Source organism: Erithacus rubecula (genome assembly GCF_903797595.1).
Source record: "Erithacus rubecula genome assembly, chromosome: 3".
Lineage (NCBI taxonomy): Eukaryota > Metazoa > Chordata > Aves > Passeriformes > Muscicapidae > Erithacus > Erithacus rubecula.
Genome location: NC_136689.1, coordinates 31,474,100 through 31,491,816, shown reverse-complemented (window position 1 = coordinate 31,491,816; position 17,717 = coordinate 31,474,100). Strand labels below are relative to the sequence as shown.

Sequence of the window (17,717 nt, the reverse complement as noted above, 5' to 3'; positions counted from 1 at the left end):
GTTCACATAGACCTGTGAATTTAGCAAACAGCTGGCAATCAGTCCATTTTAATGTTGCATATGAGAGAAGACTACATCTGAAATTAATTACTCACCAATACTACTGGGCAGATTGATGTGGGTGGTAAAATATGGTCCTTCAAAGGTCCACAGTCACATTCAGGTTTCAGATGTGAAGCACACTTGTTATGCAACTACATGAAGACAGAAAATGATGATTCAATTTAGATGTTTTGCTATTACAGCATAAGAAAATGGACATTCTAGAATTGGGTGAGTTTCATTAACCTAAGTATTACTAAAGTGCGGGAAGGAAAACAAAATACTGCAGTGGAAAGCTCCCTGGGATGGACAAAACTTACAGAGTTCTACTGAAGTGAAGACCAATGGATTAAAGAAGTATTTTTCAGTTTAGAAATGGTATATGTAGATCAGCACACAAAATAAGAATGCTGCAGTACAGTAATATCAGCCTACTGTTATTGTTGACCAAAAGCTTCATTTCAAAAGAGAGCTTCTTGCACTGAGTCCGGGAGTTCTGTTCTACTAGTAGTGAGCAATTCAAAGCAGCTTTTGGCACCATTGGTGCAACTCTGCTTCCTTCCTGAAGCTCATAGCGACTACAGACTCAAATATAAGAACACAGGAATATCCTACATTAAGCTTCATTGGGTAAATTTTGGTCTTGATTGAACGAGTTCTCAGGTTTCCATTGACTGCTGAGGAATTGGAACTACTCTCCTTCTTCTAATTTATGCCTAGAATTCATCCACTTTTCTTGAAAGCAATGACAATAGTTCTACTCTGAAAACATGAAAAGATTATCCTCAGGTCTGCTGACAGGAAGAACATTGGCTGACTTCTATTTTTTTACAGAGGTTGAATGGACAAACGTGCATGTAACAGGAACATAAAACAGTAACAAGTCATGATAAATGATGAAATATTTTGCATTACCAGTCAGGAGTTCTTGTTCATAATTTAGAATTTAACTCATTTAAAATGACTAAATATTCAGCCATGCAGTACAAAGGCACACTCGTGTGCTTGGATCATGCAAAGCATTCACATTTAACTGTATACTTCACAGTATAATTAGAGATAGAGTAAAATAAAATTAATATTACAAAATTTTGTGAAAGTTTGTTTTTCTAGACTTGATGATTGTAAAGGTCTTCTCCAATGCAAATTATTCTACATTTTTATCTCTGTGTAGATTCAATAAAATGCATTAAGGTGTTCAGATAGCATCCATTTGCCCTAGAGATGGATATTTTTGAAAATATATGCATATTTACAGTAAAGAAAAATAACTGAGCTAATAAATATCAGGAGCTGTGAGATAAAAATCTTATTAACAAATGATTTATCCAATATAACAGGTAGCTTACAGCATTAATTCAACATGTTCAAAAGCTGTTACAAAATCTGTAGCTCAATGCCTGCATCTGCAAATCACGTTTTTTCAATGACTGACTCATTTTCCCTTAAATGGTTTAACTCATATGAACTCTATCAAAATTAAAATAAAATTGTACCAACTGCTGATGCAGATAAACTTTACTGGTAATATGGTCTTCATAAAATTATCTGGTACAGTTAATTTCAACATGACATTTCTGAATTTTGAACTGAATGACACCTAGTATTAGCCTTGTCCATATTCATTTACACTGTAAAGTTATCTTTTTAGGCAGTTACTTAGCAACAGAAAATAAAAGTCTAAAGAGTTTTGATTTACTCTGAGTATTAAAGCCTTATTGTGGGGGTATTTTGGTAATCTAAATCATTTGTCATGCTAATTCTCTGCCTCAGTGGTAAGGCTACTTGTACCATAATTAATGCACACCAGGCCACGTTACATCAAATAAAAGTATCTTCACACATTCAGTGGTAATTAGCAGCTTTGCTACTCAGTGGCATGCAAACTTATCCATGAAAAAAATAGCTTAATCTTCTTATTAGTCTCTGCTGATCTCTGACAACAGAGCTGGCACATAGCAAATAACAAAGGGTAGAAGAAATGTAGCTTCAATGAAAATAACACTTTGACACAAAGAAATAAAATAATATGCATGCCTCTTAAAAAGCCTGTATTTTTGCAGGTTTTAAATACATTTCCCCCAAAATTCCCTTATCCTAAAACTATCTCGTGCAAAATATTACCTCCCTCACAAAGCAGCAAAGCAGGAAATTGTGCATTTGCTGTAGAGAAGATGAGGGGAAAAAAATTAACTTGACTGTGGTGGAGAACTACAAATTATATGGAAGAGGGATCATGGATTTGGCAGAAAAGTCAGTATAACAAGCCTCCTTAGTGAAAAACACCTCTAAATTTTGGGACTCGAGTCACTTATTTGAATAAATACTCAAAAATCATGCATCTGTTAGAAATTCAAATCACTTTTTTTTCTTCAATAAAGTTACTACTATTAGAAAATGAAGTTATTGCAATAGAATATATCAAATGGAGAGAATTGCAAGTGAATAATTTGAAATATAATTTGCAGTATTTACAAACACTCATTCTTCACTTGTCTCTAATTCACATCTGAATCTATAAAATAAAATAAAAATAATATTAAATTTATTTGAAAATGCAAAATTACTTTTTAAAAAGCCTCTAAATTACTGATGGAAATAAACTGAAAAATTGTAAACCTTAGTGCCAACATTTTTAATTTCAGCTGTCAAAAAACACACACCCATTTTTAATTGGAACCTTGACAGTTATTTAGACATTTAAATAAGCACACAAGCATCCAAGACACTTTCAAAAGAGTGATTTCATTTATAAATAATCCCTCAATACTTCTTCAGTGAGTAACAGTTCTTATGAAAATCCTCTGAATCTTGATGTACAACTGCAAGGAGTAAAAGACCTTTACAAATCTGGTCCAGATCCACATGGACTTTAGAAGTCAATATATGTCATACAATATACATTTCTTGAATGATATACACATATTATACAGATGTAAACACTTCTATATCTACAGCAGAACATCCTTATTTTTCTTGCTAAACACATATAGCATTGCCTAAGTTTAATTATCGACATGCAAAACATTTTGGATTGGGTGTTTTACTCTTTACATAAATTATCCAAATTTTGACAGCAATCTGGACTACATATTTGCTTTCTTCTAAAATATTGTTTTTTAAGTAATCATAACAGCTTATCACTGAAAGCATCCTGGATCTATTTTCTTTGATGATGCTTCATATTTTGTATTCTTGTGTTAAGAAAATATGTCATAAAACATCCAAACTTGTATGTTTAAAACAAACATTCACTAATGCCTCAGTCTCATATTATTATTTAGAGCACTGAACAAACAACTGCTGTTCCGTAACAATAATAATAATGATATCAGCAAAACCAGCAAATACATGTGAAGAAGGCTGAAATCTCTCCCCATTTAGATTTAAATCCTGCCCTGGCTAGAAACAGAAATACTGGCATTGCTCCTTCTAGCATGAAGATCTCACTTATAAGGGCAGTGTTCCCTGAATGTCATTAGTTCCAGTTACTGGTTCCTGCTGAATAAGGAGTGCACAAAAGTTGTATATATCTGACTTGGTGCACAGATTAGTATATTATCAACTTGTCTCTGCTATTATTCCCAGACACTTGGAATCAGTGTATCCTATCAAATGTCCTCAAATTCATTTGCCTGTCAGTACATCACCAATTAAACCTACTGTCACAGTGACCTTGATTTTTCCTGGTACTGAAAACTCTTTCATAATTTTTCTGCAGCGTAGATTGGGAATTCTCTTTAGTGGCACACATTATCTTCATATGGATATCACCATGAAAAAAAATTGCTTAATGATATATTGAAATAAGCATTTCATGACATGAAATAAGCACATTTGCTTGCCACAATTAAGAAGTCCTAGGAATATTCTGCATATACCATTCCTTGAATACACACTAGTCATTGCTAAAGACTAAATCGAATGAGATGTTCCAGATTATGAGACTATAGAAAGACATTCAATTTTTATCTCTCAAACTTGTGTGAAAGGTTTTACTACAGTATACTCACTGTAATCTGACACCAAACACAATGAAGTCCAGTCAAGCCTTGGTAACACTTTATAGTTTTGTGACACTTATCACATTTTGTTGGACAGTTTCCTTCTACCCAAAAATGGTGCATTACCTGCAAAAGAGAAATGTGGATATACATAGAGTTATTAAATTAACAGGTACATGGCAAAGTTATATGCTACTCCAAACTTACATCAGTATTCTTTTTAGACTTCACATATGTTTTGATGCAAGATGCAGGAGCTCTGGAGACACAGCGTTCATGGACTGTATACTTGCAAACTGAAAAAAAGGCACACGTTATTAGATGTTGTGGCAATGGTGTTTCTGACTACAATTCTATGAATCAAATAACATTACCAGCATGTCATCTCTAAATAATCAATCCAATCAGTCAATGAAAACTCAAACTAGGCTGCTTTTTCCATGGAATACAAAAGGCCAATTAGAACAGGAAATATTATGCAAGTGAGAAATCCAAGAATGCACTATCATTGCATAACAGGAAATCCTTAATTAAATCAGTCCTTACTACATTTTTTCACAATAATTCCCAAATGACAAAACCAATAAGACAAATCGGTGGCTGCAAAATGGTTTTGAGTCATTTGGTAGTAGGAAGAAATATCTGTTTTATGAACTATAGGCATGAGAACAGCTGACAAGCACAAAAATAAAAGCCAAAGAATATATGTTGTTCCTACCATTGATTTATAAATCAAAAATGGCTGATTAGTCCATTTTTGAATAGCAATTGTTTTCATGCATTCCATGTAATCACCATAACTTTGACTCTTGTTTTACAAAATATCAACTCCTGAGAAGCTTTTTTCCCCTCTTAAGTCCTCCAACACCAGTTTTAGGTAACTGCTATTGCTGACCAGGTCTGTAAAGATCATGCTAGCTGCATTTGGAAAACACACAATGCAGGGCACAATGCAAAGCTCTCCTGACTTCAACGACACAACGGTGCCAAGATCAGGAAATAATGCTACAGCTTATGCCTGCATTCAATAGAGTCAACTATTAAAAACTGAGAATTAATTTCTCCCTGCATGGTATATGTCTCAGGCTTTTGACCTCGAGAGCAATTAAGCACAAAGTACTTCTAAACACCTTGCTTGCACCTATTACACAAACCCAGTGGGAGGCGCAGCCATTAATCAGACAAACTGCAGGGAGTAACATTGTTGATTGGACCATGGAGGGATGGTGAGGACCCCTGTGGTTCCCCCCTTTTTTTTTTTTCCTCCCACACAATCTAAAATGCAAATAATGAAATCTATAGCAAGGCTTTGAAAATATACTGGAGAAAAAGCTTAGCTAAATAAGGAAATAGTGGAATAGTTTTGCAAGTAGGCTCATGCCTCTTGCTGAATGAAGTAATTGAAAGGAGCATGTTCTTCAGATACTCAGAGACTATTGTTCTCACAAAATAAATGCCAAGCATGATAACAAATACATTCTCAAAAGACACATTGCAGCAGAAAAAAATTACAGGTCTTGCAAAGCTGGTCTTTTTGGGACAGTTTATGTTACTGGTCTACCCATTTCTGATAACTGCTGAAGGTGATCAACATTACTTGCTCAATATAACTCTCTTTCCAACATATGTGGGTCTTCTTTCTTCACAATATCACTCTGACAAAAAAAGACTATGGAAGAATGTAACATTTCAAAACCTAATAATCAAATCAGTATTATATATATGTATTTCCAGTTAGTGTCATCAGCATTTATTCATCCCAAGTTATGCAATTTATATTTGTTTGGATTTTAATAAATGTATCTTTCCCATTTCATAGTATGGTGAATGAAATCATGCCATGTAAAAATGCATACAAGGATTTACATCTGAAGTATATTTCATAGAGGTCTGTGGCCCTCAGAGGAGAGAAACAGTCAATTCAAAACCCTCATTCATTCAGACTAATCTCAAATTAGACCAATAAAACTGCACAGGCAGAAAGATCCTCAACAACTGTGAGGGACTATCTTTCATACCAAAAACTGTGAAAGTCAGTTACACTAAGAAACAGATTATTTTACCAAAAATAAAAATGAAAGGTGACTTGGTATCATCATGAGAAGAATACAGATGCGTACTTAAGATCTCATTAATCTAATGGAGTAGGGCATAACATGAATCAACCATTCAAACCATCTATAAGACATATTCAAATCAGAAAATAGGTCTAAAAAAAAAAATTATCATTGAAACACACCATAAAAGAAAGATACAGATCACCCATTTCTGGAAACTTTCCAGTGGAGACAAGGTACCTTTCAGCAAGCCCCAGTTTCTCAAGAGACACGTTAGGTGGTCTAACACAGATTAACAGATTATCAGGAAATACATAGATACAGCCAAGGAATTGAAGGGTAGCAACTGCATCCAATAGCCTAATGAAGGTCAAATTAGATGCAGTAGCTTTTCTGTGTTCCTTTTCTTAAAATCTATAATCGGTTAGCACGTGGATTGAGATTTTAACTACAAAACAAATAACTATACAAAATTTCAGAACTTTTACAGAAACTTGATTTCTGGGAAACTGGGATTTTCACCTTCACAATTAACAAAAAATTATGTGCAAAATTTCAATTAAAAAAATTTGGGACTTAGATGATTGTCAATAGCAGTAAAGAAAAAAAGAGCAACAGACTCCAAAGGGAACTAACAGTGATAACCCTTCAAAAGCAGAACATTCCCTCAAGCAGAACATTATAAAGCCAAATATCCTGAAAAATAAATTAAAAAAAAAGAATCATGAGCACTCAAGCAGAGAAAATGAGGGGGAGACACTATTGTGGTGGCAATACTTTTGTAAGGGGAAGCCACTAGTTCTTTGTTATGCAGCAAGAACAACATTTCTAGGAACAGACATAAGCAAATGGACACTGAAATGCTTATACTCACAAGAACAGCAGAGACCTTGCTTGCCTACTCCGATCAGCATGTTCAAACAAAGATTACAGTAGGCAGGCTTGTTGAAGTGTTTCAATCTCCATACATGCTGCCCATCATCTTTCACATTCTGCACAGGACATAAGAGAAACAGATTTCACTTAATAAAACAGTGCAATATGTAAGTGCCAATAAAAATTGGAGATTGACTCAAGAACATAAAAGACAAGCTGTTACTTCATTTAAGACTCTGCACCAGAACACAGCATAATCATTCTAAGTACACAGGCAATGATACAATAAAAAAATTTTTCATAAGCTCATGGACATCCACGTGTTTCGAAAACAACTCAGAAAAAGCTACCAGGCTGCTGTCACCACTGCAACACAACAACATCAATGTATCTAGGCTGATATTAAATTACAACTGGTATTAAGAATATTTTTTTTTTGCCTAAAAATAATGGTGGTGCAGTTCAGAAGACAAAACTCCCCAAAACAATAAAAAGGGCTTTCTAAATCCACACACATATTCTTAATGACTGTCAGAATTCGTTACATATATTCACATATGTGAAACAGGAGAACCAACCACATGACAATAACTATTCCCAGCCTTAAATGAAGTTAATCTATACTGCCAATTATCTATCAAAACCCAAGTATTTAAGGGTGAGATTTGCATCTTTGACCTCTTCTCCAAAAATGGAATTTACATTTACATTTAAGGCCAAGTTTTTCAGCCAGCTGTTGCACTACACCCAAATCTTTCACAAATAAACTGATCAAATCACTGGCCCTTACTACTCTGAGGTCCACTGTAATTTACACGAATCTCTAAAACGCTTTATTTTTTTGAAACTAAGCCTTCTGTTGGATGATTCTCCTCTTCCTTCTTCATGGAAACATTCTGGGGCGTCTCTGTTTTTCAAAGGTTTACAAAATGATGTGCAGTTGGTACAGATGTTAAAATAATTCTCTAAATTCCTGGCTTCTTGGCAGTACTGGCTATGAGGCTTTTTCTTTTCCAAAATCATCTGAGATTCTGATTCTAAAAAACCCTAGACGAACATAATGTAATATCACTAGATTTTATATAAAAAAATCAATTTCTCTTTTACCAAATACAACATCCAATGGAACACAGGCAGTTAATGCCCATCACTTGCTTCCTTGTGTATTGCTGAAATTCTATAGTCTTCTTGGTCATGTCATTGCCAAAAGACTATATATTGCCACGTAGCTAAAGGAAGTCACACCAATCTCTGTTTCGTGAAAACCACATCAACAGCTGACTCTTACCCAGTTTCTGATTTCTCACATCAAACTACTATTACTTGTCATCCCATATACACAATACTACTGAATAGATTTTCAATAATAAGATGGTTTTCATTGATGAGAATAGCCAGTGTACATTGGTGAACATAATTTTTAACAAAAACTTAGTTTTGTCTGATATTAGCATATACTATACGAGTTGGATCCTTAAAAATCAGTATTGCTCTATTCTAGGAGTTAGAAGTTCATACAAGTCAAACATGACAAAGACTTCATCCTCCTTGCGGGCAAAAAAGAAAAATCCTGAAGTAAAATCAGCACTCTAAGAAATTAAGAATGTTTGGCTCAAAGCTGGGTGTTAGCCAGGACACAACTCTGACTATTTCCTGCAAGTTACCTAGAAACAGAAAAACCTGAAATCCATTTTTTTTTTTTTTTTTTTTTTTTTTCCCTCTACTAAGGTATTAGGATCAGAGCATAAGTAACAGCTCCCCCAATATTACCAGCAGGAGTTCAAATGCCATCTCTGACAGCTGGGCAATGTCAGGGTCCCCTTTCTGCAGCAAAAGCACAGCAGATGCCTAATGCAGGATTCTCAGGCTGGCAAAGACTGTGGAAGTTTTCCAATTTCCCCTGAAGAAGCAGAAATAGATTCTGCAGCTGTGAAGCACTAGAAGCCTGTCAAGCTCCTTCACGACTGGCAGCTGAAGAGGATGTATTCCATTAAACAGAGCTCTCTAACTTCTATTTTTCTTCCCATCTTACTACCATATTCCACACATTTTTAAAGTATTGTTAAACTATAATACAGTATATGAATTTCAAGCCTTCTGAAAGTAGGCAATTATTCATTAGACAACAAAGACCATGTAAATCCTTCTGAGAAAAAAACAGTGAAAAATGTACACTTCAATTTTAACATCACTCATCAACATTTAACATCAACACATACAGTTATACAAGCCATACAAGCACTGAGCTGACCAGCCTTCCTTAGCAAAATACTTGCTGTTTATTAAAATTAACAAAAATTAAAACTTATGCATAAGATTGCCTCTCTTCCACATTAATTCTGTATTACTTTTTCATTTTAATTTTATTTTTAAAGAATGACCATTATATGTGAATATGTCACTTCTTATTTGAACAGAACATATGGTCTAACTTAGCTGGCATTTTCCTTATCAGAAAAACAAACAAGTCTTGATGTGGGTGTTCTGCCAATTAAAACACTTAGCTGTGTTACAGACTGCAACTGATGCAAATCCATTACATAAACACAATGCACTTTTGGAAAAGAGCAAATTAAATTTTTGCTCTTGTGCACTGCCAAAAATAAGCAATAAAGTGCTGCATATGATTATGCATGCACATAACTTTTTAAAACACTGCCAAGAGAAAAAAAAAGACATAATATGAAACAAAGCCACCTCAATGCAAGTCTTTAAGTATGAATAAAATCCACAATTCTAACACATCAGTGCCTTTACTGACATTAACTCATTTTGCTTCCATATCCTGAGAAAAAGTTTAAAAACAAATAGACATTAAGAAGATCTCAAAGCAGCGCAGGTACAGTAAAAATGTCTCCCTCACTTCATTATACACATCACTGAAAATCAAGCCTCCATATGTCATACTCAGACTTCAAAACATAATGACAATAATAACATTTATTTTGCTAACAACGGTTCTCTTAACTTGTGGTCCTGACCCTGCTACCATGGATTTGATTGCCAAAACTACCTGACCTTAAAAAGCAAGTCAACCATAAAAGAGTCAACCTTAGAACTAGTGGAAAATTTTATGCTACCACAGACTTCAGCCACATATCCCTAACCTGGTTTAATATTAACTTAAGTCAGCTTTTTAGATATTTGTGTATAAGGTAGACAAAGAGATCTTCAAGATTTTGAGACTTAAAAAAGGTAATGAAAATCACTGATACATATTGATCCCAGCAAACATGTCCTCGTAAAATAGCTACAGAGCGTCTAAAGTACCAGAATATTCAGGTTTTTTTCTATGAGAAGAGTTAGTAACAAGCATCCAAGTGAGAACAATGTTATGGAGTAGCTGTTATTCTTTCACCGATTATTTTGTTTCCATTTATTTAAAAAATATTTAATTGACTTGTTCAAGACAATTTTATTAGGTTTTGTTCCGTCAGTGGGAAGGTGAGGAGTTCCTATTAAACTATACAGCAAACACAGTTTAAAACACATATAGTTACATTCTATACTTTGTTTGGTTCTCAGCAAAGAAATCACAGCATGTTATGTTTCGAAAGTAAGGGTTTTAAGAAACAGTTTTAAGTCTGTTCTTGGTCAGGTGGAGAGGGAATAATCTGACTCAAGGGACACTATTTGGGAGGGCTCCTCACTTCTAATTTCTGAGATACTCTGTGTGTATGAGAAATCAAAACAAAAATCTTCCACAGCCTTTACCCACACACTCATCCCAAAACAGAAAAGGGAGCACAAAAGGGAAAATTAAATGGTTAAAAATATATATAATAGCCCCAGCATGGAGTTTCCTTGTCCAAAATCTGTAACCATCTGTCCTCCACAGAGACTTTGCTACTGTGGAAATTAAATTGTAAATAATGGCAAATCCGTATACCTGCATGAAACACCTTTATTTTACACCTTATACACAGGGGAAGGGGAAGGGGAAGGGGAAGGGGAAGGGGAAGGGGAAGGGGAAGGGGAAGGGGAAGGGGAAGGGGAAGGGGAAGGGGAAGGGGAAGGGGAAGGGGAAGGGGAAGGGGAAGGGGAAGGGGAAGGGGAAGGGGAAGGGGAAGGGGAAGGGGAAGGGGAAGGGGAAGGGGAAGGGGCAGCGCTCCCGCCACCGCCGCCTCCCTCAGCAGGGACGCCGCGCCCTCTGCGGGCCCTGCTGCCTCACCAGAGCGCCACAACAGCTCCTTCATCCCTCCCAGGGATAAAGTCTGCTTCCAGCCGGGAACGGACTGGCACTAAGGGAGCGAGCGACACCAGGGGGCTCGAGTCCGCCCCTGCACGGATGGAAACAGCGCAGGGTGCGCCGCAACTTCGGTCTTCCAGAAAACACACTGCAGAAAGGACTTACAGAAATGTCACTCAGGTCAATAAAAGGCCTGACTGCCCCTCTTCCAGGCTGAACAAAAGAAACAGCAGTCTATGAAACTGCCCCGGTGTTGAGCAGTCATTTCAAGCTTTGGTCTGAAGGGATTACTCATGGTGCAACAGATCCCACTGCGCACTTGCAAATGTTTGCAAACTTCTAGTTTGGTTCCATTTTAACATACAACTCAAAAAGTATGGCAACAATAATGTAATATACACCTGAAGAAGCACTATTCCCAAGCGTGGACTCCCACTGGAACATTCCATCCCACATTTGATCAAAGGGCATTAAAAGTTGCTTTTTCAATTATTTGAGTGCAATTGAATATTTATTGCTTGGGGATCCAAAGTAACATTTTAAGAGTATATCTTTACAATTTAATTGAAACATAGTCTCAATTCAACACAAATGTTTGTCCCATCAAAATTTATCTTGATTTAAAAGGTGAACCGGGTTGAAAGTTACAGCTGTTAGTGATTTAAAAGAAAGGCATATTTGCCTTATATCAAATTATTGATGTCTTTATGAAGCATTTGCTAGTTTTAAGCTTCTCTCTCACCTTAGGGCAGCTATTCAGCAACTGTACAGTACCAGGGACAGTACAACCGTGACATCTAGTGGCCACTGGAGAGGGAATAAAATAATTCCCTAAAATACAGGATTAAACACTAACACCTATGAACCTGCAGTTTATAGTTCCTCTTCCTGTTTGTTACAGAAAAAGTGAGACTAAATATCTGGCATGCAATTAACCTAAATGAGAAATCAAGTGCTTCTGTCAAATCATGGTGGAATAATATTGTACAACTAAAGAGCAGAGTACAACACTTATGGCTGACAAAATCCATCATTAAGAAGTTTTTTGTGTACAGAATAAAAAAAAAAAAAAATTAAGTGAGGTTAGTAGAGACTCAATGAGTTAACTCTCCACCTTCTCTTACAATGATAATCTATTTAATAATAATGCAAAAGCAAATAAAAAAGTCAGAAATTTCAAAGGTTTCTACCACAGAGAAGTAGAATAAATAGCCTAGTGGTCACTAACGTGCAACAGACCACTTCTCAAAATAATCAGGAGTACTGCAGGGATGTCTCTCTCCAATTTGTGTTTGGGTGGGAGACTTACTATTGCCTTAATATGTAAAAATAAATTTGGACAAGTGATGGGGACTTTGAAAACTCCAGATTGAAGTATGACACTCAGCAAAAAAATACCTCATACATTTATTACTAAAAATTGGACAACATAAATAATTTCCTACATAGTTAATGTTTTCTTTTTCTTCACAAAATTCTTACTTTACATAAGAGTATTTTTTTAAAAAGAAGCCATTAAATTGGAACAACTAAACATCAGAGTAAGAATTATTTTGCTTAAATACTAAGGTTTCAGTAGATTCCATATAGAAAGCATGTAGACACTGCTAATTGGAAAAAGGATAGTCACCCAATTACAAATGAAAGACACATGTATACAATTCCAAGATTTTCTCTTTTAAAACAAATTGCCAAATAGTACGTGTATCTATCTCAGAACCCCTACAAAAAAAAAAAAAGAACCAACGAAGTTCCTACTTAAACTCCTTCTCTTTACCCAAACTGTTTGTTTAGTATTTCAAAAACACCAAAAAATCAAACATGTCATTTCCATCCTGGAACATTTTCAGAGATAGAACTCTGTATTTCTAAAGTCTACCTTCACAACAACTCCAAAAATCAAATCTTAGAAGGAAACAGAACATAAAGCACAGGAAAATAAAACAAACTAGATATTAAAGTTGATTTCCTAGGGAAATTAGGCCTTTACATGTTCTTTGTCCTATTATCTTCATCACTCTGAACTGCACCAGCAACTTTTAAATTAGTTTAGTAATCATAAATAAATTTGAAGGGCACTAGGAATTACATGCAAGTCTAGGAAAAAGCAGGAGGGAAGCAGAGAGAGAGAGTGTACAAAAGGGAAATGAGGCAGATTTCCTTGTTACTTCTCTGACTTGGTAACAGGTGGCTGGCAAATGCTTGTAGTTACATCCTAATACTCGTGTCTCTCAGAAGGGGATTACTGATAAGGGCAGAGGGCAAAAACCACAAATCTCCTAGGGGTTAGGCTATCTTAACCCCACTGTTCATAAACACTGATTTGTTTATTCTTTCATTTTTAAATAATATACTTCCATACTTCACTTAAATGCTCCTTCTTTTTAAATTATTTGGACTAAATCATCTAATACAGTATGTAATAAAAACTGATTGAAAGGCTTTAAATGTAATACAGAACTTTGGCATGATATCTGACCTTTCTGTATAGCTATTACAGGAAACTAAGTATTAAGTACAAACAATGTAGCTGAATACTATAACAAATCTGCAGCTGAAATAAATTATCATAGCTTCACTGATATTAGCATATCAAATGAGACCAGCTGAAAATCTTCTATCCTTCATACAAGCTCTATACAACAGTTAAGTACATTACAATGTTAATGGACCCCAACCCAAAACAAATTAAATATTTCATTTGTATCATAATTTATTTAAATAAACTATAGTGACAATTCTTTGTCACTGTCATCCTAGACAAACTCTAAATTTGATCTCTTGGATTAAAAATTTCATCATTACTGAGCTCAGTACACAACTAACACTTAAAAGAATGAGACAAAATTGTTTGGTTGGTGGGTTCTTTGTGGGTTTTTTTTTTTTGTTGTTGTTGTTGTTTTTTGTGGTTTTGCTTTGGGGTGGGGAGGCAGGAGGATGGTTTTGTTGCTCTTTTCCCTCTGATTTGCAACATATCAACATATTAAAATTACTTGGACACGACTAAACAGCATAATCCAGTAGGTTATGCCACTTATTTTCACATACTAATCAGCTTGAGGAAAAGCTTACGACATTAGCACTTTCTTATTTTATTAGTGAATCCGAAAGATTCTTATCTTACTTTTCATTGCTATAACTAAAAGGAGATAGACACACAGAAAGCAGAGTCCTGGGAAGCTAGGTTAGCAAAATCTAACAATGGCATACAAAAATATTTAAGAGCATCTCACTGATGGGATTGATGCACTAGAATGAAGAACTTCGATAACACATTCGATGCTGCAAAACCATCAAAATCATGCTATTAGTTTACACTAATAAACAGACACATACAGGAGTTTTATCTTTACTGATTTCACTTTTCAGTTTCCTAAAATACAATTTTATTTGAACTACGTACAAATGGAAATAGCATACCTTTGCTGGTTGAATGAAAAAATTTTAAAATTTTGCTTTTCTCTACCTATAATGTGAGGGTTTAAAAATTAAACCGTTTTAAACATAAAAAGAAAAATAGAAGGCCTTTTAAAGGGCAACATCTTGTCCTAGTGAATCATTAGCACATTACTAGCAAATGAGCTCATATGTAGGTAATAGACTTTACATAAGCTATGCTTATTGATTATAGAGATATTTTGCATGCTATTACAATAATTTTGCCACAACATTTATGTCTGTTAAATGCATTAAATATGAGGAATGCTCTTGATGACAGAAACACTGACCCCTGCTGATAACAGGTTGTAGAATTTTAATCACTTTTATGTATTTTCTTTAGTATTTTCATAGTAAAGCTATGCATAGCAAGATAAATATCCAGTAATTAGTAAAAATATTCAAAAGGATAAAATGTTTGATAACATAGCTTCTTTCTAAGAGCTTTTGCTTTAATATGAAAATATACTCTGCAGATTGATCTGCATTAATTTATGCTGTAATTTAGGAGTTCAAAATTTAGAAAGAATTAAATGTAGATATTGAAAAATACTCACAGAACACCTATACTATGACACCTATGTCATAAAAGAAAAACGTACTGAAAATCACTGTTGTCTGCTATACTGCTTGCTTGAGAGAATTTGCTGACCCTTATTTAAAGTAATTCTGTGGAAAAAATGGAATTCAGTCTGACAAACATACATTGTTTGATGACAGTAATTTAACATTTTTCTTACTCCATCTCAGATATAGAATTAGGGAATTAGTACTGCAGTGATACAGACTCATTGAAAGTTATCTTCAATTCAGATATTTTACCTGTAATTTAATTAATTGGACTTTTCAAGACATATATATCTTCTGTTCAATAAACTTCTTTGTTACATATTTCCCTGCACAAAGTATCAATCTGAGCATTTTTTGTGCAAATAAAATAGCATAGAGCAACTACAGCACTCTAGATTGCACTAAATGGGGAAAATAAATATTATTTATTATTTTCAAAATGTGAAAATTGCTTAAGAAAAGAGATTTAAAAAATTAAAAGGCTTTCTTTGGAATATCAGAAAAGCTAGAGGCAGAAACCTATGCCTCAATATATGAGTTCAAAATTAGCTCAAATACAGGACAGCAGGTGGCACTGACAACATGCCAATCTTAAAACAGCTATGTTGAACTGCTACAAAATTGATTATATTGCATCTGTATTACCTTTAACGTGAGGTTGTCAATGTAGAGAACATAAACTCATCTTTCATAATACTCCATTGGTGTAAGTGTTCCACTTAATATTACTTCTTACTATACTAACATAGCTACAGAGACAGACCTTCACAAGATGTATCACGACAGGACAAGAGTCAGCAATAATTGCTGTAGAAGAAATTCGATCTGCACACACAAACAAAAACTCTTTCCCTTGACAACAATTAACACAGAAAGTTTGCCCACAGAACTGGTAGAATCCATCTCATTTGAATTATCCAGGCTTGACAGGGCCCTGGATGACTCAATCTGCAGTGCTCCCTTTAATTAGGGGCTGACTGGAACAGAAGATCCCCAAAAGTTCTTTTCATCCTAAACTGTTCTGTGACAACCCAGTACCATGCTGAGAAGCTTAGACACTACTCCAAGCCAGCTGTAACATACACATGGGCAGTAAAGCACACTTAACAGATAATACTGTAGCTTGGATTTAACATGTTGCTAGCAGGGAAAATTACTCAGCTTTTTACAGCTTCCAGCTCCGGGGCCAGGTGTTTCAAACTTGCCAGTGTACCTGTGATGTTGAAGACACACTTCTGCTCTTTGCACATCATTCAGCCATAGTAAGAGGAGTAAAGCAAAGTCATTCTTTATACAAGTCACAGATGAACTAACCTGAAGGCCACAGCCAACACACAAGCAGAAACTTAATGCTACTATTTAATGCTTACATTTTCTAACCCAAGAAGGACCAAGAGTGGGATTGTTGTCATTCCTCCTTGGATCCACTCTTCTAGGGAAACAGTGCCGTCATGATCATAGTCAATTTCTTCCATCATTTCATGAAGAATCTACAGTTTAATGAAAAATCTTGTAAGTTCTAATTTATTATTACTATGTTCTAATACAACAACTTGTTAGGATGTGCAGATCTCCAATTCTCTCATACATAAAATAACAAAAATATTACTTGCATGGTAGCTTAAATGAGTTATGGTAATTAAATGAGTATAGACAGTTCAGAAAATGAAATGTCATACTCCTGTTTACAGTTTAGGAACACTTAAATGTCCTAAATCAACCTGTGTCCTTTGTGCATGCACTCTTAAGAAATTTTCAGAGACAAACCAGTCATGTTATAAAAGCTAATTTTTACATTTATTGAAACATACATAGATTAGATTTAAACAGGAAAATACTGGTGAAAGTGGTAATTCACAGTGCCATAGTGGAGCATAGGCTATCTTTATTTCTACCTTACTCACCTGTGGAATGAAATTTCACAATTATGACAGCTGTTTCTAGTAACATTGAAAATTGTCACAAATGGATACTTACTGGACTTAATTCAGTAATATCCCATTCAAGGTATTCTGCAACATGCATCATTTGAGCAATTATATTTTCCAGCTCCTAAAGATGAATGAAAAAGTATGATATATAAGAAAAACTCCATTGCAAGGAACTAATAATTCAACCATATTGCATTCAGTGACACTATTTCTTAACATCCTTGATGAAATGTACTTTATACTGGAAGCTGTATTCTCAAGTGAATCTGCTTACTAGCAAAACATCTTGCATGGACTACAAAGCATTCAAAGAGGTGAAATACAGCCCCCCAACCAAAGTAATTTGAAACAGTCAGATTCTTCCCTCCTAGTTATCTTTCAAGCACCCATGCTTTCATGATCTGCTTTCCACCCTGTGATAAGATCATGAAATGATCTTTAAATTCCATCACTGTAACAGATTGTTTTTTTGACACTAATTATATAAATCAGAACTTTCTAAAAGAAATAAAGCATAAAATGGATTCTTTAAACTACTACAGATTCATTTCCTTACCACTATAGTATTGCAATTTTCCTTGATCACATATCACTAGGGCTTTTCTATACT

General features: G+C 34.9%; 1 protein-coding gene across 3 annotated transcripts in view; it reads right to left on the bottom strand.

Annotated features, from left to right (window-relative positions):
• DGKB (diacylglycerol kinase beta) overlaps positions 1–17,717 on the bottom strand; it is a 326,673-nt gene that overhangs the window by 221,538 nt on the left and 87,418 nt on the right. For all 3 annotated transcript variants that reach the window (XM_079302918.1, XM_079302917.1, XM_079302919.1), the window contains 6 exons: positions 17,154–17,228; positions 16,547–16,666; positions 6,978–7,095; positions 4,254–4,342; positions 4,056–4,172; positions 96–194 (listed from right to left, as the gene is read on the bottom strand). In XM_079302918.1, the coding sequence (XP_079159044.1) occupies positions 96–194; positions 4,056–4,172; positions 4,254–4,342; positions 6,978–7,095; positions 16,547–16,666; positions 17,154–17,228 (618 nt within the window). The remainder of the gene's footprint in view (positions 1–95; positions 195–4,055; positions 4,173–4,253; positions 4,343–6,977; positions 7,096–16,546; positions 16,667–17,153; positions 17,229–17,717) is intronic.